Source organism: Sturnira hondurensis, unplaced genomic scaffold (genome assembly GCF_014824575.4).
Source record: "Sturnira hondurensis isolate 20B ecotype Veracruz unplaced genomic scaffold, ASM1482457v3 Scaffold0014384, whole genome shotgun sequence".
Classification (NCBI taxonomy): domain Eukaryota; kingdom Metazoa; phylum Chordata; class Mammalia; order Chiroptera; family Phyllostomidae; genus Sturnira; species Sturnira hondurensis.
Window position 1 is genome coordinate 13296453 of NW_028087015.1, and position 27689 is coordinate 13324141.

At 41.6% G+C, this 27689-nt stretch overlaps 1 protein-coding gene across 2 annotated transcripts in view; it reads left to right on the plus strand.

The window, feature by feature from the left end:
• The window catches only part of ADCY2 (adenylate cyclase 2), a 353912-nt gene that overhangs the window by 174315 nt on the left and 151908 nt on the right, over positions 1 to 27689 (plus strand). For both annotated transcript variants that reach the window (XM_037062983.1, XM_037062984.1), the window contains exon 4: positions 17740 to 17889. In XM_037062983.1, the coding sequence (XP_036918878.1) occupies positions 17740 to 17889 (150 nt within the window). The remainder of the gene's footprint in view (positions 1 to 17739; positions 17890 to 27689) is intronic.

Genomic DNA, 27689 nt, shown 5'->3' on the forward strand with positions numbered 1-27689 from the left:
GCCTGTGTCAGCCTGGGACCCCACACTTCTGCTGATCAATGCTGGACTTCAAGCTTCAGGGAGAAATGGACATTTAATATGTGAGCCACTGAGATCTGAGAGGTGCCTGCTGCCACAGCATCACCCACCTGTGCTGGCTGGTGCACGCATCTTGTGCATCACTTCAGTGGCTTCTGCCGGATGCACTGGAATAGGGACGGGGAGTGGGGGGGCAGGTGGAGTTTGTGGCAAGGGTCCAGAGAAACAAAGCAGAAGTAGTGGGAATGCACAGGATTTAATAGATACTTAACAAATTAAATTGTCAGTGCTTAGCGAATATCAGATGTGTGGGGGGAAAACATTTCAAGGCACTTGATCCTGTTGCTAGTTTAGGTGATTGGGAGGTGACACCAAATGCATTGGGGAAGTGGGGGAGGATAACTTTAGGGAAGGAAGATGGGAAACTCCTTTGTTAGAGTCTGAAATGTGCCTGAGGGTCTGCCAGGTAGAGATGTGTGGTAGGTAGCTGCCTGCACTTTCCTGGGTTCTGGATGGAGGGGGCAGGGTCTGGGCTGGACACACAGATCCCTTGGGGAGATGTTGGATTGTAGGGCACTGTGTGAACCACAGGAGCCAATGTGGTCACTGTCTGAAGCTTGTGAGAGTGAAGGGGAGACCCTGGAGAGTATCAAGATGTAAGGAGCTGGGGGAGCAGAGGAGTCTTTACGAATGGGCTGGGAAACAGAGGATGATCAAGAAAAGACACTATGGAAAGATATTTCCAAATAGGAGGGAGTAACCAAAGTGTCAAAAGCCTCAAAAACAGTGTTAATAGGCAGTTCATGACTGGCTGGACACAGAGGATGTAGCTATGAGGAGATTGGCAAGGAAGAAGTTCTGATCATCTGGGTAAGTTCTCGGCTTTCTAGAGAAGGGGTGCCAGGCTGATAGATTAGCAGAAAAGACAGAGAAAGTCACAGTGAGGCCACTGTGATGTGACAAGGTGAGGCTGTAGGAAGCTAGAAGGGAAGATAGTGAGTTTGAAATTTCTGATGTGGGTGGTTTCACATGATTAGAAAGTTCAAGGTTATGGCCATGGTGATTAAGATGAAGGCCACCGGTCCAAGGTCAAATGTCTAAGAAGCATTGTTTGGGTCATGTCCATGAATACTGAAATAGTCTTAGAGTCACAGATAAAGTTGGTACCATGCAAGCCTCTAAGCCAGGTCCCAAAGCCTTTAGCCAATGATGAGGGAATTGAAATCTGGGACAGCTGGCCCCACCCTGTCTTTCCCAAGGTAAAGGATGGAGCCACAGGGTCAAAACCTTTGCATAGAACCCACTGTCCCCTCAGCTCCCGATCAAGTTTATTTTTTGACAGTGGTTTTCATAAGCCAATTTAATATTGTTGTTAATTGCTCATTTTAAACTAATACCGTGATGAGTTGAAAGGTAAAATAATAACTGTGGTGAAAATTCAGAAAAGGTGACTCCATCACCCTTATGTATGTAAACCTTAGGCCTCTGTGTTGGGCAAACTCAGTTAAAGGGGCAATCGAATTGTCCGGCTCTGAGCTTTGTGTAGGAAGGTAATGTATGCACAGACTCTGGGAGTTTACCTGTCCCAAACTCTTACCTTCAGTCACAGTAGTGTTTAAAACAAAGCCCCATTCTCAGCTGTGAGCTTGAGAATAAGGAACGTTCTCAACAGCACAGATTTGTGTGGAGGGGAAAGTATCCATTTAACTAGTGAGACAATCAGAACCGTAACCCGAGAGAGAGACCTCACAGCAGCCACCGTCATCGTGTCCTTCAGACCCCTCGTTCCTCCCTCGACTCTGTTCCAGGCTTTTGCTCTCTCCTTCCCTTCCCTCTCTAGGCTTCCTGGCTTTGCACAGGCCCCTCATCTTTCCTCAGAAGCAATGATGCTGTGCACCAGTGTGTTGATTTCTCAGGGCTACTGGAACACGTTTCTACAAACTCAATGACTTAAAACAAATCTGATTTATTCTCGTACAGTTTAAGAGTCCAGAGTCCCCAGAGCAAGGTGTCCTCAGCTCTCCCTTCAAAAGCTGTGGGTGGAGGGGGATCTTTTCTCTTTTTTCTCCTCTAGTTGCTGGTGGCCCCAGGTGTCCCTTGGCTGCGGGGGTGTGACTCCAATATCTGCCTTCATCTTCACATGACTTCCACTGTCTACTCTTCTTATAAGGACGTTTGTCATTGGATTTAGGGTTAACCCTAATCCAGGATGACTTTTAACCTAATTACATCTGCAAAGAGGTCATTCTTTCTCAGCAGAGTCACAGTCGCAGATTCTAGGTGGACATATCTTTTAAAAGAGTTTTTAAAGAGGGGAATACCTTTCAACCCAGTACCATCAAAAAGTAATACCTGAGCAACATTGGCGTTGCTATTTTCCTCTCGTGAGTTCATTATACCCTGAAAACCATACAGTCAGTTTCTGAAGAAGTAACATGTCTCCTTTTTAAATAATATTATTTATTTATTTACTTATCTTTAGAGGGGAAGGGAAGGAGAGAAGGAGAGAAATATCAATGTATGGTTGCCTCTTGTATGTCCCCTGCTGGGAACTGGCCTGCAACCCAGGCATGTGCCCTGACTGGGAATCGAACCACGATTGTGTGGTTCACAGGCCCGCGCTCAATCCAGTGAGCTACACCAGCCAGGGCACATGTCTCCTGTTTTTAATGTTCTCTCTTAATCCCTCCAGCTGCTACACTCCAGGTCATCTTCCCACTTTGGCTGGATTTACCTCCTCTCAATTTTCAGACCTTGAGGCATGGAGTGACTTCACCCCTACCTTTTAATACTTAGCTTAAGGCCTACCTTCTAGAAATCCCTTTTAGTCACTCCCACACTTACCCAATCTACCTCTCCAACTCAAACCTCTTTTGACATTATTGTCTCCATAAAGAGGTTCATTTTTCTCAGATTGGTCTAAATTTCCTCTCATCTTGGTCTGCCAGCCAGTTAAGGTACATCCATAGATAATACCTTTTATGTGTAATCTTAACTCATTTTCTGAATACCCAACACACTCAGAAAACAACACGGAACAGAAGTGTATGCCACCACATGGGGAAGACCGTTTACTGACTCAATTGGGATACGCCAGTCATATGAGTCAGCCTTATATTTGGCTGTAAGAAGCAGAAAACCAGACTACGGAAGATTAAACAAATGAAAATTTATTTGTCTCAAGTAAAAAGAAATCCTAAGGTAGAAGTCTACTTACACAGGTCCAGCAGATTAATGAAGTCAGGACTGATGCTTCCCGGAGTCCGTTGGCTTTTTCTCATAGTCACGTGGAGGCTGCTGAAGATTCAGCCATTTCATCTACACTGAGAGCAAATACCATGAGGAGGAAAGTGGAAGTTTCCCATGAATTGTATCTGCTACTTTTTACTAGGAAGTTAAAGCTGACACGGGGATTCTTCCTCTTCTGAAGGCAATTTCATTCACATCTGCTTTCACTCCTAGTTACATAAAAACTTGGAAAAGCAAATCTGTGAATTTCCAGCCTTTGTAGTGGGAGGTTCCAGGGAGAAGGGGTGGGAAAGGTCTCCACTAGCTGATCACTCGCACTTGCCGCTCCTTCAAAGTGCTTGGGTAACCTAGCCTGTCCTGAACCCTGCAGGTCCCCACTGCACCATCTAATATTATCATCGCATCTTATGCCAGAATTAATAAGAGCAGCTATTAACTTTGTAGGTAATAACAAACTCCAAAGTGCATAATTCACCAGACTTTTTTCCTTTTAAATATACAAGTGGATGCTGTTGTGAATGTGGTGCTGTGGTCATCTCCGCTGCCGGAAAGCGCCAGTGCAGTCATTTTGAAGCTGCTGGTAAACTGAGAAAAACCTACTCATGCAGGAACTACAGTGTTGTTGGGGGTGTCCACGGATGCTTTGTTACAGGTTCTGCACGGCCCCTACCACAGTGTAGGGTGGTCCTACATCAGACGGTGATGTGTGGGTGAAAGCGAATGAGAAACCTGAAAAAAATTATGCAATTATATTTTTGTGCATCGATTAATTAAACAATCGTTAAGTGAAATTTAATAAAAGTTAATGTCTTATTTAATTATTTATATTACTGGTTAAGGACATAGCTTTGCATTTAAATCTAAATTTGGGCAATGATCCTTTAAATGCAATATTTTTTTTATTAGCAAAGGCTCCACTTGTAGGCTCTGCAGTGCGATCCCTAAATATTAATGCAAACTTAATCAGATTCATTAATTCAAGTGCTATCACAGGATGCTGACTTGCTTTAACAAAGGAACCAGAGAAGGAATTACAACTTCAGAATGCTCACTTATGAACTAGTTTGAACTTGCCGATTTCTGTTTTCCGTTTGTCTTACAAACTACTGAATGTTTGCTGTTCGCATTCAAAAGTGAGCTCATGCTTACACAACAGGTAAGGGCCCCAGCATTCTGAAAGTGCGTTTAAGAATATTCCTTTAGAAGTTATAGGGAACCTGTCCTTCCTAGAGTGGATGTCACCCTGTGTACATATTGTCTTCAATCTCTACCTCTGGTCTTTGTTCATTTGTTACTGAGGGTTGTCTGAAATTTCACTTGACTGTTTGGATGTGAGTATTTGAGGTTAGCCTTAATTCATCTCTTACTAATTTCATTCTATCTTTCCCCTCATCCTACCCTACCACTAAGCTTTATCCAAGTTAATTTTCTACTCCTATCACTACAGTCTTTACCTCCTTCCAATAATCAGTGTGAGAGCCCTCCTAAATGAGTGGCAGGATTTCTTTCTTATGGTTTAAAGAATCACATCATAACCTTGCATTGTTAGTTTAAACGGCAAAGCCCACCTCCACTAAGAGAAGCTCGTCCTCCTTAGCATCAGCCATTATTAAATTCTCAGCTCCTTTCCTACCTGAATTGTTTATTTGTTCTGGCATTATTGATGGTTAGACATCTACTTTTTATGAGTTAGTTTCTTCGATAGTAGCGTACAACATATCCGCTCTGGGAGAGTTATGTTAAAAAATGACAACCTGCCGACCCTCCAGGAGTGGGCTCCGGGCACGTATCTCTTTATAGTGCGAGTGGTTCTAATGCACAGCCTGTTTTTGAACTGTGGCGTGGTGAGCGCTCGTGAGGAAAAGTCCGCAACAAAGCTTTATCTTGTCAGGTGCTGAAAACACATCAGAAGATGTATTTGTATGGCATTTAGAATTATTTTTTGTTGTTGTTCTATTACAGTTGTCCCAATTTTGCCCTGTTGCTCTTCCCTGCCCCATCACACCCCTGCTCCCACAGTCAGTCCCCACGCTGCTGTCCCTGTCTGTGGGTCATTTGTATTTGTTCTTTAACTAGGCCTTTCCCCTTCTTACAATTGGCGGCATACTTTTAAAAGATAAGTCTTTGCTTTCCTACATAAAGCCGTCCGTGCATGAAATTTACATTTGTGTATGATGGTAGTGTTTTGATTAGATTCATTATAGTTGTAAAAGATGGCAAAAGCCATCTGCACAATTGGGTATAATTTATATAATTACCAAATAGGAAAGATAAACAGGTTATGAAGGGTATGTTTAAGTCTGTGGCTGGTGGAGCTATAAATAAATTGGTTCTTATTTGAAGAATGATCTAATCCGACAGAAGACATCTCCCGGGGAAGCCTGTCCACACAGGTAGTGTCTGCCCACCTGGGAGTGTTTGCTCTGTCGGGTGTGGCCTGCGGTCAGGAGAGCTCTGAAGTGTGATGCGGTTCAGAATCCAGACTGTACCAGGCTTGAAAGGCTGGCTTGCTGTAACAAAACATTTTTAAATGCAGATTGCTGACTGCTTAATTTATTGTGAGGAGACGACTATTGAGTAAACCAGCTAGATGTATGAAACTACTTCTCACTTCTCTCCAAAGCAAAAAGCCACTGGTCACCTGTGAGCATGGAGACAGCACAGGTGGCATGGAGATAAAACATTCAAGGCAATGTTTCTTTACGTATCTCTATTACTACTTCCTCAAGGGGCCTTTTTAGATAATTTTCCCTAACTGACCCCCACAAATTTGATTGCATAGGCATATTTATGTGGTGTATGCTTATCTGAGTTTATGCATTTAATGTGTTTTGTTTTCCTTCCTTCCTTCCTTTCACTTTCCTCAGGAACCAGTGTTTGCCTTCTTGGGGGTGAGATGGCCCCCACTGAAGATGAATTGGTTAAGGCATCAATTTTCAAAAGGCTGAAGTATACACCTGCACTAGAGGAATGCACCAGCCAGGTGGCCAGGGTGGGCAATGGCCTTGAGCCTGGAAAGATGAGACCTCTAAAAGGAAAGAATGGAATTAGAGGTAGGGCATGAAGGGAAGTTGAAGATGCAGATGGGGTGGAACATATATAAAGTTCAATGTGGGCTAAATCTGTGAGACATTGCAGTGGGGATTCTGGCTCCTGTGGGTCCAGACCTCCGAAGGAGGATCTGGGTTAAAGGCCCACCTATAGAAATTGGTGTTGATTAGATCCTGTTGAAAAACCAGGAGTACAGATGATACTTTATAGGGGAAATCGGGGGCTTAAAGGGAATGGGACATACATAGCGACTTAGAAAGTAAAGCATTTGAGTCACAAAAGGTGGAGGCATCTAGGGATACCCTAGGGAGAGTGGAGCCCAGGTTGTCCAAAGAGGTCGGGATTCTTGTCCAGGGAAAGCTCCTACCAGGAGTCATGGTAGGTAGTACATAAAGAGGTCAATGGGTTTGTTAAAGGCAAAATTAAAGGTGACCAGTGACCTTGACAAGAGTAGTTGCAGGGACTTCTTGAGATTGCTACATAGTTTGAAGTGGGATATGGATAGTCAGATGTCAAAAACATAGAAAGAGCTTAAGTAGACAAGACTTTGAGGTTTGCTTACAAAGGGAAAATGAGAAATGAAGAAGATGGAAGGGTTGTATTATGTGTTAAGGGAAGATACTACGTGGTTAGGAGGTAGGCTTCTTGCTGCTGGGATGGATATAATGAGGGAGAGATTGACGAAGTAGAAGTTGTCAGGAATGAACTGAGCCTGGAGTCCCTATTGCCTGGTGACAACTGATTGATGAAGGTCATGGTCCAGATCTTTGTGGTTTACTTCTGTGTGGAAGTTAGCAAGTGTTCTTGCAAATGGTGGAATTTGGTTGTCAAATTTCAACTATAAAAAGCAATTTCTAAATGCACATTCTAACATCAAACTGTTTCCTCCATTCCAATTCTCCTATGTGGTTCTGATGCCTGGCACGTTTTTTGCCCATCAGCGTCTTTCAGTGAAGTGATTGCCTATAGAAATTCTTGAGGTGTGAAACTATTCCCTGTAGCAAGCCCAGCATTTCAATTGTTCTGATTAGAGAAACAACCATCAGGATCCTGGGCCATGGAAAGCTCTGCGTCCTGCTTGCCTTTTCTTTCTAGTATAAAGATCATTTCTCAGACTACTCTCTTTTAAACATTCAATCAATTTTTCTGCTGCTTCTATTTAATTTCATATCCCCAATGGTCTTGTTAAATCATAAAGACAGTAAAATGCTTCTCAAATAACCCTGACCAGCGTGGCTTAGTTGGTTGGGCATCATCCCACAAGGCAAAGGGTTACTGGTTCAATTCCCTGTCATGGCACATGCCTGAGCTGTGGATTCGGTCCTAGATTGGGGGGAGTGCAAAGCAACTGATCAGTGTTTCTCTCTCACATCCGTGTTCCTCTCCCTCTCTCTCTTCCTCCCTTCCTCTCTCTCTAAAAAATGAATAGATAAAATCTTTGAAAAAAATTGATTCCCAAATAGTTAAAATATACTGGGAAATAGTACATGATGCTTTTATTAGTTAATGCCTGATTTATGTATGGTACAAAATAAAAAAATACTTCATTACTTTTCAACTAGGATTTCTACTCTTTATTACAGTCCTTAAAAATTAGTACTTCTGGATTGCTCATCTAATAATTTTACTGTTGATTTCTTTAGTGGACAGATTTATTATGTAATATGTCCATTAGAAAGTTGATGGGACTATTTCTGACTTCTTACACATCTTCTGTAGAATTCCAGTAGCTTCAGATGGATTGATTTCATTCCTGGAGTGAAACAGTGCTTCCCACCATCAGGGAGCATGCTGATTCACCTCAAAAATAGCATTTAGACTTGGAATCACTGGAGTTGTAAATGTGATTACAATGGTCCCGAATGAGGGTGTGGTCTTTATCTCTTCTTTTCTTTAAAAGCTGAAAAAGTGTGTGTGATGCCCACCATCTGGAAACCTTTGTAAATTGTCATTTCACGAGACTTTTTACCTTTTGTGTGTGTGCCATCTTGGGGGCTGAGACTTCGACAGACACCAGACTCATGGGGTATGTTAAATTCCTGCTTCTGGTCTCCAGGGAAGACCAGTGAACTTGGAGATGAATTTCCTGCTATTGACAATGACACAAGGAAGATTTTAACCCAGAAGTTTAAACCTGTAGCTACTCTGAGATGTGTGTTCTAAAACTATGCACAGTAATACCTTGGGATCAGGTTTATTTAGCAGAAACAAGCACCTCTCTGTAAGCTACAAGCAAGTCTCATACATTTTGATTCAATTAAATATACCTTCTCAGAGTTTACAAAGATGAAAATAGGTAGTGTGCCCATTATAATTGTAATAACGTTCTATCTTCTTTAATTCATTAATATATTTATTTTGTTGAAAGTGTACTTCATTAGTGACTTGTTTTCCAAACGGTGTGCCAGGGCACCCAAGCGTACCTCATGATACTGTAAGTTCTGGAGGGCAACACGGTGGCACTTAACATCTGCCAGACACCATGCAAACCACAAACTCAAGGGTGACATCTGATGGCACAGCATTCCTTTCATTGTAAAGATGGGTTTGGGGCAGTTGTGACAAAAGCCAGTACATGCAGGAATCAAGACAAGAGTGAAATGTGAGTGGTTGTGTCAAGTTGGAATCTAAGATTTGTGACATTATGCAATGCTCAACAAGCATGTAGGTACTGAGGGCCCATACTTAGTCACTGATTATTAAAGAATGAATTTAAAATATTATATTTTATTTCAATATATGTGTTGGCTTTCCCCCTCCCAGAGTATTTCACTTGTTTGGACCTTACTACATAATAATCAGGACTCTTGGTCCTTTGAAGTAGCGCTATAAAAAAATTAATGAGACAACAGGGGCCAAGAAAATTGTGAGCCAAGAGAATCTGGGAACCTCGGCACTAGTGGCTTCACTTTCTGTGAGTAGAATGTTATAGTAATGTTGCAGGAAGTATGCTCAGGTTATCAGCTGCCTGCCTTCAGCCACAAGCATCTTTATTCTCATAAAGACAGATGGCTGGCAAGGATTCCTAATGACAGAATGTTTGTGGTCATCACCCTGAGAGCCTAGCAACTGCAAGCAAAACCTCACCCCTCCAGCTCCTGAGAAGTCTGCATTGTATCACGTACCTCTGTTCACTCACTTCGGGACGTTTACCTTTGGCCTATTTTAGTGCATTCATTCTGATGGAGTTTGTTTCCTTGGAGGGGGTGGGGCAAGGGTATCAAATGTGGTTGTGGCAAATGAATGCTCAGTAAAGGTTTATTGAGTGAAATGATTTAATGATGTCTCATCTTTGTTCACATCAAACCATCAGGAGTGGTATGTGACATTTTTGCAAAAGAATTACCAACCTTAAATTCCTAAGGAATGCAGGTTTTAACCCTTAAGTGGATTCTCTGGTAATTCATAAAAAATTTTTTTCTTTAAAACTCCATATCATGTTATTATAGGTTGAATTGTGTTCCCTCCAAAAATAATTTCCATGTTGAAGATTCAACTTCTAGTACCTTAGAATGTTAACTGTATTCAAAGACAAGGGATTTGAAGAGGTGATTGAGTTAAAATGAGGCCATTAGGAAGGGCCCTAATGTGAGCTGATTCGTGTCCCTACAAGAAAAAGAGATTAGAAAGCATAGAGAGACAGCAGGAGCACACAAGCTCACACAAAGAAAAAAACATGGGAGGACACAGCAAATGGGTTACCATATGCAAGCCAAGGAAAGAGATCTTGGGAGGGACCAACTCTGCTGTCACCTTGATCATGGACTTCCAACCTTCAGAACTATGAGCATATAAATGTTAGTTGTTTAAGCTGCCCAGTCCATGGTAGTCATAACCATTTGGGAGGAAACAGAATGCCTCTGGGAGATGTCAGCCAAACTAATGGATAGTCTTTTGTTGAAACTGACCAGAAGTCAAAGAGTGTTACATCAGTGGGTTTAAAAACTTGCCTTTGCATTCTTCCTGAACACTCTGCAGATTGGGATGGGATTGTGGGGGGCAGGGTGCACAATTCAGTCTACACCAATATCATACTGAGTTTTCAAAACAAATTATTTATAAAATAAAGGTTAAAAGTTAAATTTCTTAAAACTTTGGGGCTGGTGATTCTTTTGCAGAAATGCCACACACTGCTTATGAGGATTCAACATGAACCGGGCTAAAACACTCATCAAATCCCATCTTATACAGCAGGGGCAGGAAGGTGGTGGAGGAGGCTCCCCAAGAGAACACTCTGGGGAGAGTCTACTTTCAAGTACATTTCAGCCTTTTATTCTATGAAAATGGGAGTTGCTGCCAGGCACTCCCTCCCATAATTAGTATCATTAATGAGAGATACAAAATTAATTTATAATAGGCATTTTTGTTTTCCTATTCACAAAAGGTTTTAGTTATGCCTTTAAGAACTGACTTATTTTTTGAATCATGTGTGCTGTTATGGAGCATTTTTGCCCTGCCTGTGAAGGGTGTTCCAATTCAAAGCAGATCTTGTGAATCACGACACTCATCGATTTCCTCCTGAGTGTGGAGTCCATGACTGTCTTACGGGGACTCTGCAGTCTCTTGCTTCTCTATGAAGCACTTACTAATACCATGTTTAAGTTCACTTAATATCATGTTTAAGTTCATGCCCAAGACTGGCTGTATTCTCCTCGTGTTGTTATTCCTCTACCCCTTGGCAAATGTGTCCTTCTCTGTCACCTTCTATTTTTTATCTACATTTAGTTTTATTACCCTTCATAGATGTCCTCTTAGTCACGAGCAGCAAGGTACATTGTGCTTGGTCTGTTTAGTCCAAGTTTATGGATTATAACCAACTACTGTGTAGGTTACAAATGGGGTTTACAAGGAGGGCAATCAAAATTCACTGTGTCAGCAAGCTTTGGGGTAGTGTTGGCTCCTGACAGAGACTGACTCTAACAAAAGTGCTTTGTAATCACAGGTGCCCCAGGAACTGGGCTTAGAGCTCTGCTGAAACAGGAGGCAGTGGGGAGAGAAAGGTTGATGGCCTGGCTTTGGACAGGTGGCTATAGAGCAGGCCAACAGTAGGAAGGAAATGACTGGCCCCTTTGATTTATGGGTTTAATAGTTCTTTTAAACTTATCTTAAAGACCTAAGAAGTCTCTCATTCAGAACTGTAAGGTCCAATATAGTTCTTTAGAGATATTTCATCATTGAACTGGGTTAGGATGTTTTTTTATTTTTTCATCTTTGTAACTTTCCACACAGCCAATTTATTAGCTCTTCTCTCTTCCCAGGATGGAGAGAAGCTAAACCTTGAAAACTGAAATTGTTCTCTGTGCTTGAAGTCAAAGGTGGAAAGGACAAGAGAATTAACAGCGTGACAGGACTGTTCTCTGAGGGAAGTAGAGTGAACTGTAAATCTCTATGGAGGGAGACTTATGTAGGCTTCTTCCAGGGGAGTCTCAGTACTGAAAAGTCTGTGTTTTCTCTGTTCTGTCATTCTGACTATTAATTAAGCCAACCTTTCCTCCATCAGTTTCAAATCTGCAGTTACTGAGCTGAGAAGTAGAACTTGGGGTTTCTGCATGATTATTTCAGGTTTCTCTTCCAGGCAAGCTGTGTTCTCAGTGACTTGATTTGTGGGAAGAACTTTCTATCAGGAAAAGTTCTTGAGTATCTTCTAGGCTGGTCTCTTCCAGCTGGTTTGCTATGAGTTTGTGGAGCACTTCTGGGAGGAGCAAATGGCTCTCAAACTTCCCCCTTCCAGTTGTATCTAATTCCTATACTGGACTTGAGTTCTATCTATGTATAAGATTCTCTAGTCCTTCAGCCCAAATTTAGCTGGAAAAATAACACAATGTGTGCTATTCAGAAGGACATGGTAATAACATGTAATATAAAAGAGAACAATGAACATAATAATAACCACCATCAACAGTACTGTATATTTCTAGTGGTGTTTCCATAGGAAATCAAATTGCATTTGACCTCTAATTTTCATTTCCAGTCTTTTGCCCTAGGTGGTTTATTCTTTCAATTTTCTTTATAACTTTCTAGTCTATTTGGGCTGTCATTAAAAAACACCACAGACTGAGTAGCTTAAACAATGGATTTTTATGTTATACAGTTCTGGAGTCTGGAAGTCCAAGATTAAGGTGCCTGTGGATTCAGTACCTGGTGAGGGCTCTTCTCTGGGCTTGTAGATGGCCTCTGTCCTCACGTGGCTCCGAGACAGAGAGAGAAAGCTCTCGTCCCCTCCTTACAGGGACACTAAGCCCATCATGGGGCCAGCTCTCATGGCATCGCCTAAACCTAATTATCTAACCTAAATTTGTGGAGACAGACATTCAGTTTATAACACTTTCTGCTTTCACCACTCCTCATTTGGAGAGATTTTAAACTAGGAGATGATTCTAACATATGACCTAAAGATCACTGGATATCATTAGCCACAGTGTGGTGTTTCTGGTCTGTATTATCAATAAATAACTAATAAGTAGAAATCTTGATGCCAGGGCATATAGCAAATTTAATTCTTAGGGGATTGAAAGAAATGCTAAGGATATTGGATTGCGGTTCTCTGCAGCCATGTTTGAGAGCTCAGTTAACGAAACGCCTGCTTGATCATTTTCTCCCTCCCCCCCCCCAGCAAGAGCATTGTTTTATTTAAGCCACATTTGATGCTTATGAGATGCACTGAGCTTGTTGAATATTCATGTGTGGTTCTCTTCATCAAGTTCTTGTATTCACTTTTATTTTTTTTTACTTATAATTGGTATTTTTGCATATGTATGATCTCTTCTGTTTTAAACTGATGACCTATTTCACATGCCCTGTTATCTCCCCTCACTCCACCCTGTGCAGTTAGTTCATAGAGAAATCGAGTCATTGAGTGATGGTGTTCTGATCGTCACCAGGAGCCACCCTACTCTCAGCTTGCGTGTGTGCTGCCTGCTCATTCTGCGGACATTATAGTTCTTAGCCTTAACGTAAAGTTACAAATGGGAATAGGAAACTCCTTAATATCCACCATATCTCAGAATCATGGGGGATCAGAGTAGTTACCTAACCCAGCTAATTGCTGCGGTATTCAAAGTCATTGAACTCACACAATTAATAAATGGTTTCTTCCCAGGTGAAGTAATTCTCAAATCATTTACCCTTGGTCACTTGATCTGGCTGGGAGCAGCTTGACCTCAACGTACTTTCCTCTGAACATACACAGATATGAGCATCACCAGTTAAATGTTCCATGGACAGGGGGTCTCCACGACGCAGCCACTTAAAATCACCTTAAATGATGGATTCTCTTTATAGCATGAGATACAAATGCTTTATAACAAAAAATAATGTTAGCTTCTTGCAAAGTAACACATATCTCTTTAGAAATTCTTAAGAAATCCCTTCCCCACACCCTAGTAGAGGTTCTGATCATGCTGGGGGAACCTGACCAGAACCACGTGAATTGGGGCAGTGAGGGACAGTACAAGGACAAGCCTGAGAGCCAGGCTGGCTGAGGATTTTCCCTCAAGTCTCTTATTTTTTAGTTTCTTTCAAATTATAATAGAAAGGTTATTTAGAAAGTTACAGAGGTAGTAGAAGTGAGCCAGCTGGGATGCACAGGCTCAGGAACCAGGGTGACAGGTCACAGATGGGCCCTTAGATCTCGGGAGAAAGGCAAAGATGACGTGCCTGGGGGCAGGCAAGGAGAAGGAAAGGTGCATCTGTGCACCCAACAGCGAGAGCATCTTAATTTTTAGACCTTTGTTTCTTTGCCTTTGAAGTGAAACAGTAAAATATGTTTATCTTCCTGGTCATTATCCTTTCTGGACTCTTGGGAGTATAAAAAGATATGAGGTATGTTTGGAAGAGCTGTGAAGATCGTTAGGAAAGAAGCAGAATAACAATTTGCTGCTAGGTGTGGCCTTCACCCTCCAGCTCAGGATGTATTAACCATGAGAATCCCTAATAAACCTCGACAAATTGCCCCACTTATATAAAGTGAAGATGGGAGTGGAGAGTGGCGGGGCGACCAGGCTCCTGTGATGACTTCTTGGTGCAGGCCCTTTTGCACGGGTTCCAGGTGATGCACTGTGTTTGATTTCAAGCCCTGGTTTGAATCTTCAGGACAAACTTGTTTCCTTTAAGACATCCCGTGGGAGGCCAAGACTCCTCTTCTGTTTTCTGACAGATGTGAGAGGAGCTAAATGAAGCAACAAGTTAAAAGAAGATATCGAGACAGCGCAATGTTATGAAACAAATCCAACATTGTGAAAATAGAATTTTTATTGTGTGTTCTTCTTAACAATTCTCTAGAAAATGAAATGCTTTGAATTGTATTTGAAATGAAAACCTTAACCACATCACTTCTGTGGTGTCCTAGATTCTATACTAAAGCATTATATAAAGATACCTTTTGAAAGAAGAATGCTTTAGGACATCAATTATATTTGTAAATTTGTGTGGCTGTGAAAACACCAGAGCCAATTCTGTTAACCTTAGAGTACAATATTTTAGGATAAAACCAGCTATCAGAAAACGTCTCTAAATTGATTAATTGTTTTCATCAGAAAAGAAATACAGTATTTTACTTGGCATTGAAACTCTAGCTGTTTATTTCTTAAGCATTTGCATATCCAAATAGAAATTGGAAAATGTATTCTTTCCAATTATCTACCGCTAGGAACTGTTTGAACTGCCTACTGGTTTAAGCAAGGCAGAGTCTAGAGCAAATACCCGAAAGCAGGATTTTCCTTTGGTCCCATCACAGTGCAGGGCTGGTCAGGCAGAGACCGCGTGGCTGTTCTGGAAGTGCCCCTTCCAACTCCGGGCCCGGGGCAGATGATGGCTTCCCTCAGTTCTGCTGCTTACATTTGGTTCTTATTTTGGAGGCATTGACTTTCTAAAATGTTTACATTTTTGCTTTGAAGACATTTCCTAAGGAGAAAAAGGAATAGCTTTCATAGATGATCAGTTATTTTGTTATTAGTTCAGCTACACTTAATAAAGAAAGAGAGTAGTTTTCTAATTCTGAGCCATCTGGCTTGTGCTGATGTTTCTCATTGCCTGCATTATTTGTGCACTGTTCTTAAAAACAAGTTCAGTGTGACAAGGTTTGGAGAGTCTTTAACAAAGTAGATGGTCATTTTGCAGAAGCAAGTTATGGCAGGCCTTAATTAACAGTGTGCCACTGGGCAAAGTACTCACACTCATCATTGTCAGCTGGAGGAGGACCTGCCCTCACTCAGGTTGGAAGCCAAAAAAGTTGACCAAAATTTCCCATGTGCTCACATGATTGACATTCACAGAGGTGACATGTGACAGTGCTGCTGTGGGAAAGAGTGTCTGGAGGTAACACTGAAGACTGCTCCCACCCTCTGAGCAGGTGCACACACACAGATTGCAAGCACACGTGGATCCCACACAGATCACATGCATGTGCCACACATGCACACCACACACACCCCACAGGGTGACATGTGCACACACCACAGTGACACATGTGTATGTGCAATACATATCACATGCATGAAATCACATGTGGTGCAGCACACAAACTACGTGAATGTGAACATTACACAGAAATCACAGAGACCTAGCACACATGTATCAAATGCATATATGATACACAGTAATTATTCATGCATATATTATACACACTAATTACACATCACACAAATCTCACACACCTGTTATATACACACATATCATGCATGCATCACACTAATCACACATCACATCCACAGCCCATGTGCACATGTCACACACATGCATCACACATGCAATACAATACCCACAGTTAATAGTTTGGTTATCTGTAGTACTAGAGGGCAGATGACATATGGACACACACAAGTGTATTTCTGGGTGTTGCTGTGTGAATGCGGGTGAGCCCCCAGAACTCTCCGCCTCCAGTACCTGTGAATGAGGGAGTTAGATGGGACACTGCAAAGGCCCTTTCTAGTCTGAACAACTCTTTCCCCACTTCTGTGGCATTGCATTAACTCATAGAGAAGCTCATTCCACCATTCTTCCCAGTTCTAACTCTGTTCTGCTTTACCTATCTATCCCCAGAATGGATTTTAGAAGGCAAATAATCAACTCCTCTGCCTTCCACCTGTGCTCAGACCTATGGGGAAATAGATAAGGGCATCACGCAGGTGGAGAACAGAAAATAATCTTCATTATGATTATAGGTATTTGGATAACGTGGCTTGGGTCTGGCCCAAATGAACTTGTCACTCTTCCCCTGAATTCACCATTTCCTCTGGCCCCCAGCAAAGGGGCACTTGGTCCAGGGAGATCATGACTTGGCTGAGAGTAGAGAAGTGTGACCACCTTCCATAGGGGGAAGACCCCCTGAGAGGGGCCAGGGAGGGGCTAAGCTTCCTGGCGCCCAGATGCTTCTCCCAGCCCTCTCAGTCGGATAAACCCATCCAGCTCTCACTGGGAGAGGTGACTGCACTGCGCAGAGGACAGACAGTGTGGTTCTCTGGGAAGCCCCACCACAGGGAACCGTCAAGGCTTAACAATAAAAATCTCCTTGCTTGGGAGTCTGAGTCGTAGCTGCTCTTGCTCACCATGCCAGGTGTCTGGTGGGATAAGCTGACCTGTGTTAGTGGGAGGCCCTCAGAGAAAAGCACAAAACTTTTGGTGTTAGATGCCCTGCCTTTGTTGTTGATGCCGCTGCTTACCTGTTTGGTGAGACATGGGGTCATGTGAAGGAAGGGCAATGAGGTTTGTGTGCAGGTGCGACCATGCATCTCTTGCCAGACCTGTGGGTGTAGCCCTGAACCTGTAAAAGTGGAAGTTGGCCTTCTTTGTTTTTATATGAACGTGAATTATTTTCATCATCAATAAAATAACAAATTTTATGTTTTCAAAGGCTACTGTATTTGTACATAAACAAAAGTCAATGTAAATATTACTTACCCAGCTAATACAATTTTGGGGAGAGAGATCCTGTGTCAGTCACCTAGTATCATAGTCATGCCGTGTCGCAACCATGAAATCTCAGCAGCACACGATAGTACACTGGGTTGTCTGGAGTGGCTTTGCTTCCTGAATCTCTTAACTTCCTGGGACCAGTGAGCGAACCAGACCATGTTCTTTTCCTGATAAAGCACAAAAGAGCCACTCAAAACATGCCAGGCCTTCTAGCCTGGGCTGGCTACTCGGACCCACACTCCATTAGCATGAGCAAACCTAACTGAGCCCACAGACGAGAAGGGACTGCCAAGTCACCCATCAAAGAGCATGGATCCAAGAAGGAAGTAGAATCCCCAAAGGCAATAGCTGTTTCTGTGAAGTAAATAAAAATGTTCGTTTGGACACAAATGAAATCAACCTCCTGCAGAGGCATCCCTTGGAAAACTGGTGCTACAGTGTGCTGTGTTAGTGCTGCATCCAAGAGTTAGACACACGCCCCATACTGAGTGGTTCTTTGTGTGTCTTTAGATCCTGGCCAACGTGATCATCTTCATCTGTGGGAACCTGGCAGGAGCGTACCACAAGCACCTCATGGAACTTGCTCTGCAGCAAACATATCAGGACACGTGCAATTGCATCAAGTCCCGGATCAAGTTGGAGTTTGAAAAACGTCAGCAGGTAAAATGCATTTCAATCACACTTCCACATTTTTAAGCACTAGTAAAATGACATTGGTAGTGTTAATATCAACAGGGCAGCTCATTCATTCACAGGCGTCAGGGAGAACCCGGAGCAGCCTGTGCCCAGCCTGGGCTGTGATCTGGGCAAGGTTGGAGAACAAGGAGCAGAGGTGGCCCAGGGATCCCAGGGTCACCCACATGCAGACAAGACAGTCACACCAACCACCACTAATACATGGCTGGGGAACTCAAAATAATAACAGTGCTTCCTTTGGACAGAGTCTCCTGGTGAAAACCCACGTCTCTGTGATAGCATCTGTGGCAAGAGTCTGCTCCAGCTGAAATCCGAGCTCCCTCTCTCTGTGTGTGGGATAAAATGATCTGACTCCTTTCTGAGGAAGGTGATTGGAGTGAGGAGGGAGGGCCCGGGAGGCACCAGTGGTTCTAGTGCCTGAGGCCGTCCTGCCATGAATGCTGGGGCTGCTGCATAGAAACACTCATTGTGGAACTACACAGGTTATGATAAAGCCTTGAAACAATAGGAAACAGAGACAGGTCAGGATGTGTGGGAGGCAAAGCCATGTGGCGTCATCTAGGGTGGTGGAGAGCAGGTGAGACGGACATGCTTGGGGGGGAAATTATCCAAATACAAGGGGACCTGTATTTGACATGCTTGGCTTCAGGTGATGGTGGAATATCCATGTGAATCATTTTGATTTGGGGGGGAGTTATATATTGGTCACCAAGAACAAGTTCCCCCCTGTAAAGATACTGGCTAGCCTGACTCTGTGTGCACATGACACTCACCACTCTGAGAGCATCCCTCACCAGGCCTTGGCAGTTACCTGACTCTGACAGGTGGGAGATACTTCATTATTATTTGTTCATCTGTATTGAGTGAGTCCATTGCAAAAGATTTCATCAAAATGTAATATGATGGTGGGGACAAAAATGTCCTTTAAATTTGGTGCTAGACTCTTATTTGTGTATGAACTGATGAATAGTAGTCAATTTTTTTTAAAACTGAGTTCAGTCCATTCAATCAACAAGTATTGATTGAGCGAATGGGTTATGTTTAATGTCATTCTAGGCAATGGGATATGACCCAAACCATTATTTTTCTCCCTGGTATTATCAGGAAATCTCATCGTTTGTTTTCTCAAAAGCTTTTTGTGTTCAACATACACAACAAGAGTGTTCAGTAATTAATATTTAATTATTTGGTCTCCATGTCTATCAAACCCTGAATTTAACATTAAGAGACATAGACATGTGTCTTAGGGTTTCCTTTCTCCAATAGTAGTAACTGGACCAGGTCGGTCCCGACAGACATATTTAACTTTCTTTCCCATCACCTCCAGAATCTACTTCCAAATGACACCGAGGTTAGGGAGAACTGAAATTCCAAGTGGACAGATTATATAACCTAATCCTTAGAGTAGCGGCTTTGACAAAAGCAGTAAGTCAAGCTGCTGACCTCATCGGCACTGCCTGCTTCTCGGAAGAGACTTTGAGTGACCAGGACCAGGTGTCACCCCTCGCCGTGTTGATCTGTGGCATCCAAATGGTCTCACAGGCCACACTTCGACTTCACATGGCTTGAGAACTGGATCCGTGTGGCCTCCCTGTGCCAGAGGCTTTTCGGGACCATCAGGGAAGGAGTTGTAAGGGCTTTCACTCATTTTGTGGAAAGGAGCCAGTGATCTGTGTTAAGATAAAGATGGAAAGAATACTTTGAAGAAAAGTGAGACCTTAAATTAATATTTTATACTACAAATGCATTTTATCATCAACATTGGGAGTCAAATCCCAGCATCTGGTGCCCAGAATGTAGTAGTTTTCTCGTTAGGGCTTTAGAAAATATGTTCCTAGATTTACAATGAATGCTTTTACCTTCTTTAGACCAACATGTAAATAAATGGGAATGAAAACTTCTCTTATGCCCTGGCTGGTATGGATTCCTAGTCACGGCACATGCCTGGGTTGCAGGCCAGGTTCCCAGCAGTGGGTGTGAGAAAGGCAACCATACATTGATGTTTCCCTACCTCTATTTATCTCTCCCTTACCCTCTCTAAATAATAAAATAAATACCTGGCTGGTGTAGCTCAGTGGATTGAATATGGGCTTGCAAACCAGACGATCGTGGTTCGATTCCCAGTCAGGGCACATGCTTAGGTTGCAGGCCAGTTCCCAGCAGGGGACTCACAGAAGGCAATCATACATTGATATTTCTATCCCTCTCTCCTTCCCTTCCCCTCTAAAGATAAATAAAATCTTAAAAAATATATTTAAAAATAAAATAAATTTTTTTCTTTTTTTTGAAAGATTTTATTTATGTATTTATCTTTAGGGGGGAAGGAGAGAGGGAGAGAAATATCAATGTATGGTTGCCTCTCATGCATCCCCTGCTGGGAACCGGCCTGCAACCCAGGCATGTGCCCTGAGTGGGAATTGAACTGCGATCCTCTGGTTCGCAGGCCTGTGCTCAATCCACTGAGCTACACCAGCCAGGGCAAAATAAAATAAATTTAAAAAAACTGTTCTTAGTTAACAAAATCCATAAGATATGATCGGACAGATGTAAGGAGACAAATAACAATCGGCAGCGGCAACCTGTGTGTCCTGCGTACAAGGGGGCAGTCCCTGAGACCACGCGGTGCCCCCACAGACCAAGCAGAGCATCTCACAAACCCAGCACATGCCCAGGGGTTCCTCCTCTCACTTCCTGCCCACCCTTCACCACACGCCATGTAGCTTCATCTGCAGTCACTATGGCAAAACAGCAGTGCCCTTAAAAGCACTTCACTTCACTCATGGGTAGGGGGTATTAGGAACAAAACAGCTTGTTTCAGCCCTGACTTGAATAAAATTAATATCATCCATTTTAATATATAGATCCAATGACTAGAGAAGGAAAAGGATATTGGAGTGAAACACAAACACACTTACCATGAGGCAGGGTGCCATGCGTGAAGGCACCTTGCAGTTGTATTAGCCTAGGCTCCTCCCAGTGGTTCTTCCTGTCCACAGGTCAACAGGAGTCAAGATGTAACAGCCTCCCCGGTAGCTGCCTGAGAGATCACTGCCACACTAAGCGACTCCAGGGTCCGTTTCCCAGGGACATCATTCCTCTAGCAGGCCTGCTGATGCCCCATTCCTGCCATCCTGGAACTAGGATATGAATTCTTTGCCAGTAAGGGCCATATACTAATTTATTATTTTTCTTTATGTTCTTGGAACCTAGCAGTTCTTTTCATGGAGTAGGCAAGCAGACATGCTCTTAAACACCAGCTGACAAAGTGCATAAATATATTCTGCACTGGCTTTCTCCCTCTCTTTCCTCTCTTTGTTCAACCTCCACAATGCAACTATTAACTAGACATGTACTTATCAATCATCCTACAACTATATCCTTTGACACGGTGGACTCCTCGTGGTTTATGGCAATCACTGGACTCCTGAATATACTCACACCCTCACGATGCACTATTCCTAAGTCTCTTCCCCCACCTCTTCTGACTTCTCTGCAGGTTAGATGTAATCTCTAAACACTCCATATCTTGTGATTGCTCTGAATGAACCTAGATCCTATCAAGATGTGTCTTCCCACTATGAGGCTCACTTGTGTAGTCATTCACTAAAGTAACACTGGCCATGTTAAATCTTCAAAAAATTAAACAAAGATAAATAGCAAAAATGGACAGGCACCTCCCTATTCTCCCAGGCCTATATTCCTCTCCCCAAAAGTTTCTAGCTAATTTTGGCTGAAGTATTTTTTTTTAATTGAGTTATTTTAAGCTCATTGTCATGGAAGTGATCAATATCCATCCAGTAGGGTGTGTATAGACAATTTTGTGTGTGTGTGTTATGAATGATACAGTTTTTATGTCAAAGATAAAATACAAGCTTGAAATCACCCAGCCCGTTAAGTTAATCCAGATGTGCTAAGCACATACTTTTAAACGAGCGTTCGTTGAAGTGCCTGGCTCGTGCGTACAGTTGTGACGGCAGTTTGCAAGCTAATGGATCTTTAAAGCAGTGGTGGATTTTCACGTTGACGAGTACAGCTTTGCTGGTGAGCTTCACAAGTTGAAGAAAAAATGTTTTAAGGGGCATATTTAGGAGTGGATTTCCCAAAAGGGAGGTCAGTACACAGAGATGAATGTCAACAATAGATTCTACTTTCTTAAAAAGGGGCAGATAGAACCAGAAACACTCTAAACTTGGGCTCTGAAAACATGAACTTTCAAGTGAGTGAGCTTTCTGAGAAGTTATGAGTGGCAGTTTGAACGTTTTGTTGAAATACAAGGAAATCCTGTCATTAGAGAGCAGTGTGCTTCATCCGTGGATATAAATAAACAAAAACGTGACAACTTCCATGTGAGAGAGAATTGATAGAGCTCTCAAAGTTCCTTGCTGATGAATAATTTAAAACTTAAATTATTTACAACCTGCCTTTAAATAACATTTGCTTTTTATATGCTTACATAAAAATGTTCCTATCATTTTACTATAAATTAGCATTTGTAGCTACTGTCTTCTGCCTTTAGTGACATCATGATTTGATTTTATTTCATTGGGAAATGAATAATATGAGAATGAAGGCCAGAGAAACCAAATCAAGAATATTATAATGAAAAAAGAATATTATTATGCAAAAACTAGAAAGGTACCAATTTTATGGCATTTTGTGGGTATTTTCTCTAGAGAATAATGACTTTAATCATTCCATCCCTTACTACTAATATCTTTGCTGATGAAACAGAGTGATGGCCTGAATTGCCTTTTAATCTAAAGAAATAATAGCAAATATCATCCTCCTAATATAAAGTGTTTGGAGAACTTCCTTTTCTGTGGCTTCAGGGAAAGTTCTGTGCTTGCTTCCAGCTTACCTTTCTTCACCGGGACACCCTTTGAATAGAGATGAGGGATTTGAAAATCAGGTCGGTCGATACTACAGACCATGCATGTCTGTAGTATCGCTTAGGCCCTGTAAGGCCTGGCCCGATGTTCCTGTCACACCCCCTCTCCCAGGGGAATGCTTAGGCTTCTGGAAGGCAAGGAGCCTACCGTGCTCAAGTGGGAAGTTTAGCGCCTGTCTGGGGTGTGGGGAAAGGGTTTGTTTGTCATGAAGGAGCCAAACTCTCCGTAACATCTGCCCCATGATTTGCAGATTCTGTGAATCTTAATGTATATTGCTCAGATTAAATTTGAAAAAAATGCAGCACAAAACCATATGGATTTCCCAGCATCCCAGCTTAAGTAAAGAAAGAGTGTAAGATACAAACTTTATTTCTTGCTGACAAAGTCATAGTTTAAGATACAAATGTGTTTTTTATCCTTGTTGATGAGTTGTCTTTCTGGGTTCTATTGCAGTATGATGTTTTCTTTGTTATATATATTATAACTTTTTAGACCAGCTGTATTTCACCCAGGAATATATCTCTATGTCCTGGACCCAGTGACTTGATGACTGCAATTGCTGTAGTTTGCAAATAGTTCTTATATCTTACAGGATTACTGCCACTTTTCTTTTTATATATACTTAATTCGAATTAGATTTTACTATTTTTGTCAGTTTATGTTTTTTACATATATCGTGGGATTATTTTGTTTCAGCCTTTACATTCAAAGATGTTAGGTTTCTTTATTTCTGACAATATAGCATTAAATCAATCAACAAAAACTTTTAGGATTTTCTCTGCAAAGTTCTCACACAGTTTTAACATGTTTATTCTGAAATTGTGATAGGTTTTTGTGCTCTTGTGAAGAGGTTATATTCTTTTCAACATGACTTTTACCTAATTATCAATAGTATTATAAATGCCAGGGTACTGTTGGGATATATGCTTTTCTTGTTTCCAAACACTCAGGAAATTCCGTATTCACTCTAATCCTGTGCTTTCTTCCTAAAGCCATGCACAGTAATCACATGCACACAACATTTTATGTTTTCTCTTACTTTTAGTTTTTCACGTTGTCTGGTAGCCAAAGCCCCCAAAGCTGCACTCAGTGACATTATCCTGTTGGGCCGCTTCATTGACGTCTGTGTTTACAGCAGTGTCCGTTGTTTTGTTTAAATGCACATTACATGCACATTACATCTTTTAAAAAATAGTTGATGATTGTTTTCTAGCTTCTTGAAGCATTCATTTTTTTTTTTAGCCATGCCATTTTTATTTTCCTTTTCAATCTATACTTACTTTGGTTTTTGGAGAGATACAGTTAGACCATTTGCATTATTGTCATAATCATTATTCCATAGCTAGTATCTCTCATTCTATTCCTGATACATAGTGTTGTTTCTTAATTTTATACAGCAATGTCATTATATTTTGTATTTCCTTTTCTTTTAAATATGATTTTTAAGGCCTCCTATTTCGAACATATCTCATAAGCACTTTAGAATATCTGCCAGCATTTTAACAATATAATTATTATTTATTCAAATGGTTGCGATAATGCATGTCTATGCTCTTCCTTGCTGATAAATATTCCAGTTTATCTTACTTTAAAATTAAGGAACTAAGAAAAAAGTTATTTTTTTCTTAGATATCTCATAATAAGTGTCTTCATTTTTGCTTCTTTTCACTCACCACTAAACTTCCAAAAAAAAGTTGCTACAATTCTGCTTTTCTTTCCTTCTTACCCACGTCCTAATTTCGATATTAAACTGCCATCAAAATTCAACATTCAACTTATTAAATTTCAAGGCATTTTCCATCCTAGATTTATGCAGTATTGATGTTTTTGCCCACATTTTTGTCTACTTGGGGAAATAATATTGAGGAAATAGTATTGGGGAAATAGTATTGGGCAAATGTTTTTGCCCACATTTTTGTCTATTGGGGAAATAATATTCTGGGAGGGAAAAACCAAACCTCCTCTCCTCGTTTCCATCATCTGGAGCCATTCTGGGTCTCTGGCATTTTTTCCGCTCCTCGTTCTTCATAGACACTTTTCCATTTCTCTGCACCCAAACGCATGCATGCTTCTCCTGACTCTTCAGGGAGGCACCTTGTCTCCATTCTTGGTTTGGTCATCTGTCAGCTCATCACACATTTCTGTTTGTCCCATCTGGGTTAACTGCGCTCAGTGCACTAACTCTGCCCTCCACCGTTTCAGGAGTCTCAGACCCATTGACTCCACAAATGCAGAATGTTCAAATTCCATTGTTCCTCAAACTACACTCATCTGTCATCCTTTCTATTTCTATCAGTGACTGCACCCTCTCTCCCTCATCTCAGCTCTGAATTTCCCCTCTGTGACTGTGCTTTCTCCTTTGTGTCCCCCTTGAAGTTAGTTGCTCTGTGGTGTAGTTTTTTTTTTTTTAAGATTTTATTTATTTATTTTTAGAGGGGAAGGGAAGGAGAGAGGGAGAGAGAAATATCAATGTATGGTTGCTTCTCATGGGTCCCCTGCTGGGAACTGGCCTGCAACCCAGGCATGTGCCCTGACTGGGAATAGAACTGCGGTTATTTGGGCCACAGGCCCGCACTCAATCCACTGAGCTAAACCAGCCAGGGCTTGTGGTGTAGTTTTTATTTGTCATTCTTAGTGCCACCACTTTAGGATTTTGCTGCACCCTGCTCTCTTCAAATTCATGTCATACAATAGTGTCATATTAATCTTCCCAAGACTAGTATCAGGGCAAAGCTAAGCTTGCAAGCACCCTGGCTTGATTAATAACGCAGTGCCCTTAACAGCTGTTCCTTGAAGTGTTTGCTGAGAAACAGTATCAGGCAATTGTTATGAGCATGGCTCCGGTTCCTCACTGTTTGGTTTTGAATCCTTTTGGGTCCTCAGTTTCTCCGTCTGTAAAATGGAAGTGTTATTCATTTGGGCTGGAATAACAAAAAAGCATGAACTGAGTGGTTTGTAAATAGGAGATACTTAAGGCTCAGAGTTCTGGAGGCAGGAAATTCAAGATCAGGATGCCAGCATGTTGAAGGTCTGGTGGGCACCTCCTTCCAGGGTGCAAACTGCTGACCCCTCCCTGCAGCTTCACCTGAGAGAGAGGATGAGGGAGCTCTGTGGAGTCCCTTTTCTAAGAACACTGGCCCCATTCATGAGGGTTTGGCCCTCGTGACCTAATTACTTCTCAAGACTCTCGTGTCTCACACTATCCCATTGAGGGGTAGGATTTCAACACACACATTTGGAGTGGGGGACACAAACATCCATCCCATAGCAATGGAGTGGTGACATTACCTATCTCAGTAGAGTTGTGGGTATCATGCATTTTTATTATCATGCATGTGTTCATAAAATGTATATGTGTGCATATATATACATATATATGTATTTTTATTTCTATATATGTACTGGCTAAAGATGTATGTGTGTGCTTACTATATAAATAAACATGTGCTCACTAAAATACATTTATATGTTTATAAATGCATATTTAGTAGATACATTTTATATATTACATTAATCATATATACACATGTGTATGTGTATGCATATATATTCTATGCAATATGTGTGCATATAATATACATTCTGAATTCCAGATGGCCTAAAGAGAGTGCACAGAAAATAGCTGACACTTTTTATCAGAGCAGAAGGACAGCTGAGGCCCATCTGATGAGGTACTGGCTTCTCCGAGAAATTTCTAGGAGTGATACACAAAGCAAAGCCAGCATCTCTGCATCTTTAAAGTCCCCCCAAAAGAAGAGTAGGTGCAACCCCTGAAACCTAGGAGGTCTTTTTCAGCTGACAGATTATGAAGAAGGAACGTTGAAAACGGGGGGGTGGATTCTAGGGCCTCCCAGTGAGTATCCGGTTTGTGTAAGAGCTTTGGAAGGAAGAAGCCCCTTCTGAACCACCGTAGTCCCAGTCAGCAAGTTCCTAACTCCATGTATTAACCTTCTTTTTCATAGTATCTTTCTTTATTCCCATCCTCTTTTAAGACATTATTTATAGACATGTCTCTATACTGAAAAAAATAGGAGGAAATGATAAGACACTCAAATTATGGCCTGAATCTTCATTTATTCTACAGGCACTCCAAATATCCATAGTGGACTTATTCTTATGATGTTACCATTTCAATATTAAGAGCAAAGGGAGAAATCTCAAAAGCTTCTAGAAAGGAAAAAAAAAACTAGATTAGCTGCTATGGAGCAAAAGTCAGATTTTCATTTCTCATAAATAACACCAGATGTTAAAAAATAGTAGAACAAAGTCTTAAAAGTGTCCTAAACATGTATCTTGCACCTTGGTTTGTGCACCCGCTTGAACTGTTATTCACAAATGAGGTTCAAGTAAAGACTTTCAGGTGTACACGGACTGCAAGTGCGACCCACATACATGTTTTATGCCAGGGAAATGGGAAGATTTTTTTTTTCAGTAAAACACACAAAAATGAATTCAAACAAAAAAAAGAGAAAAAAGTTGGGGGATTAAAGAGACTTTATGAGCCATGAAACTGGTAGAGCTTGAGAGTTAAGACTAAATAATTCTTGCCTAGTATAAAAATAGCAATATTCATTAAAACAGAAAGAAGAACAAAAGTCTGTTATTTTGAAAATCAAATCAGCTCAGCTGGGGAGTTCTCGAGCTGACAGCTCTCTTGACTAGAAGGACAGATGATCTCTAGAGCAACAACAGCAAAAGGAATGGTTCACCCCATTGCTTTCAGTCATGGTGACGACGTTAAAGATTTCAAACATTTAAAGAGTGTGTTAGGTTTGTTTCGTATTTATCAAATTGATCACATTTAAGTTTGAAAAACTGTCTTTTAGCGGTAATTCAAAATTCAGTGCAGAGGGGGAAAGACATTGCTGCTGTAAG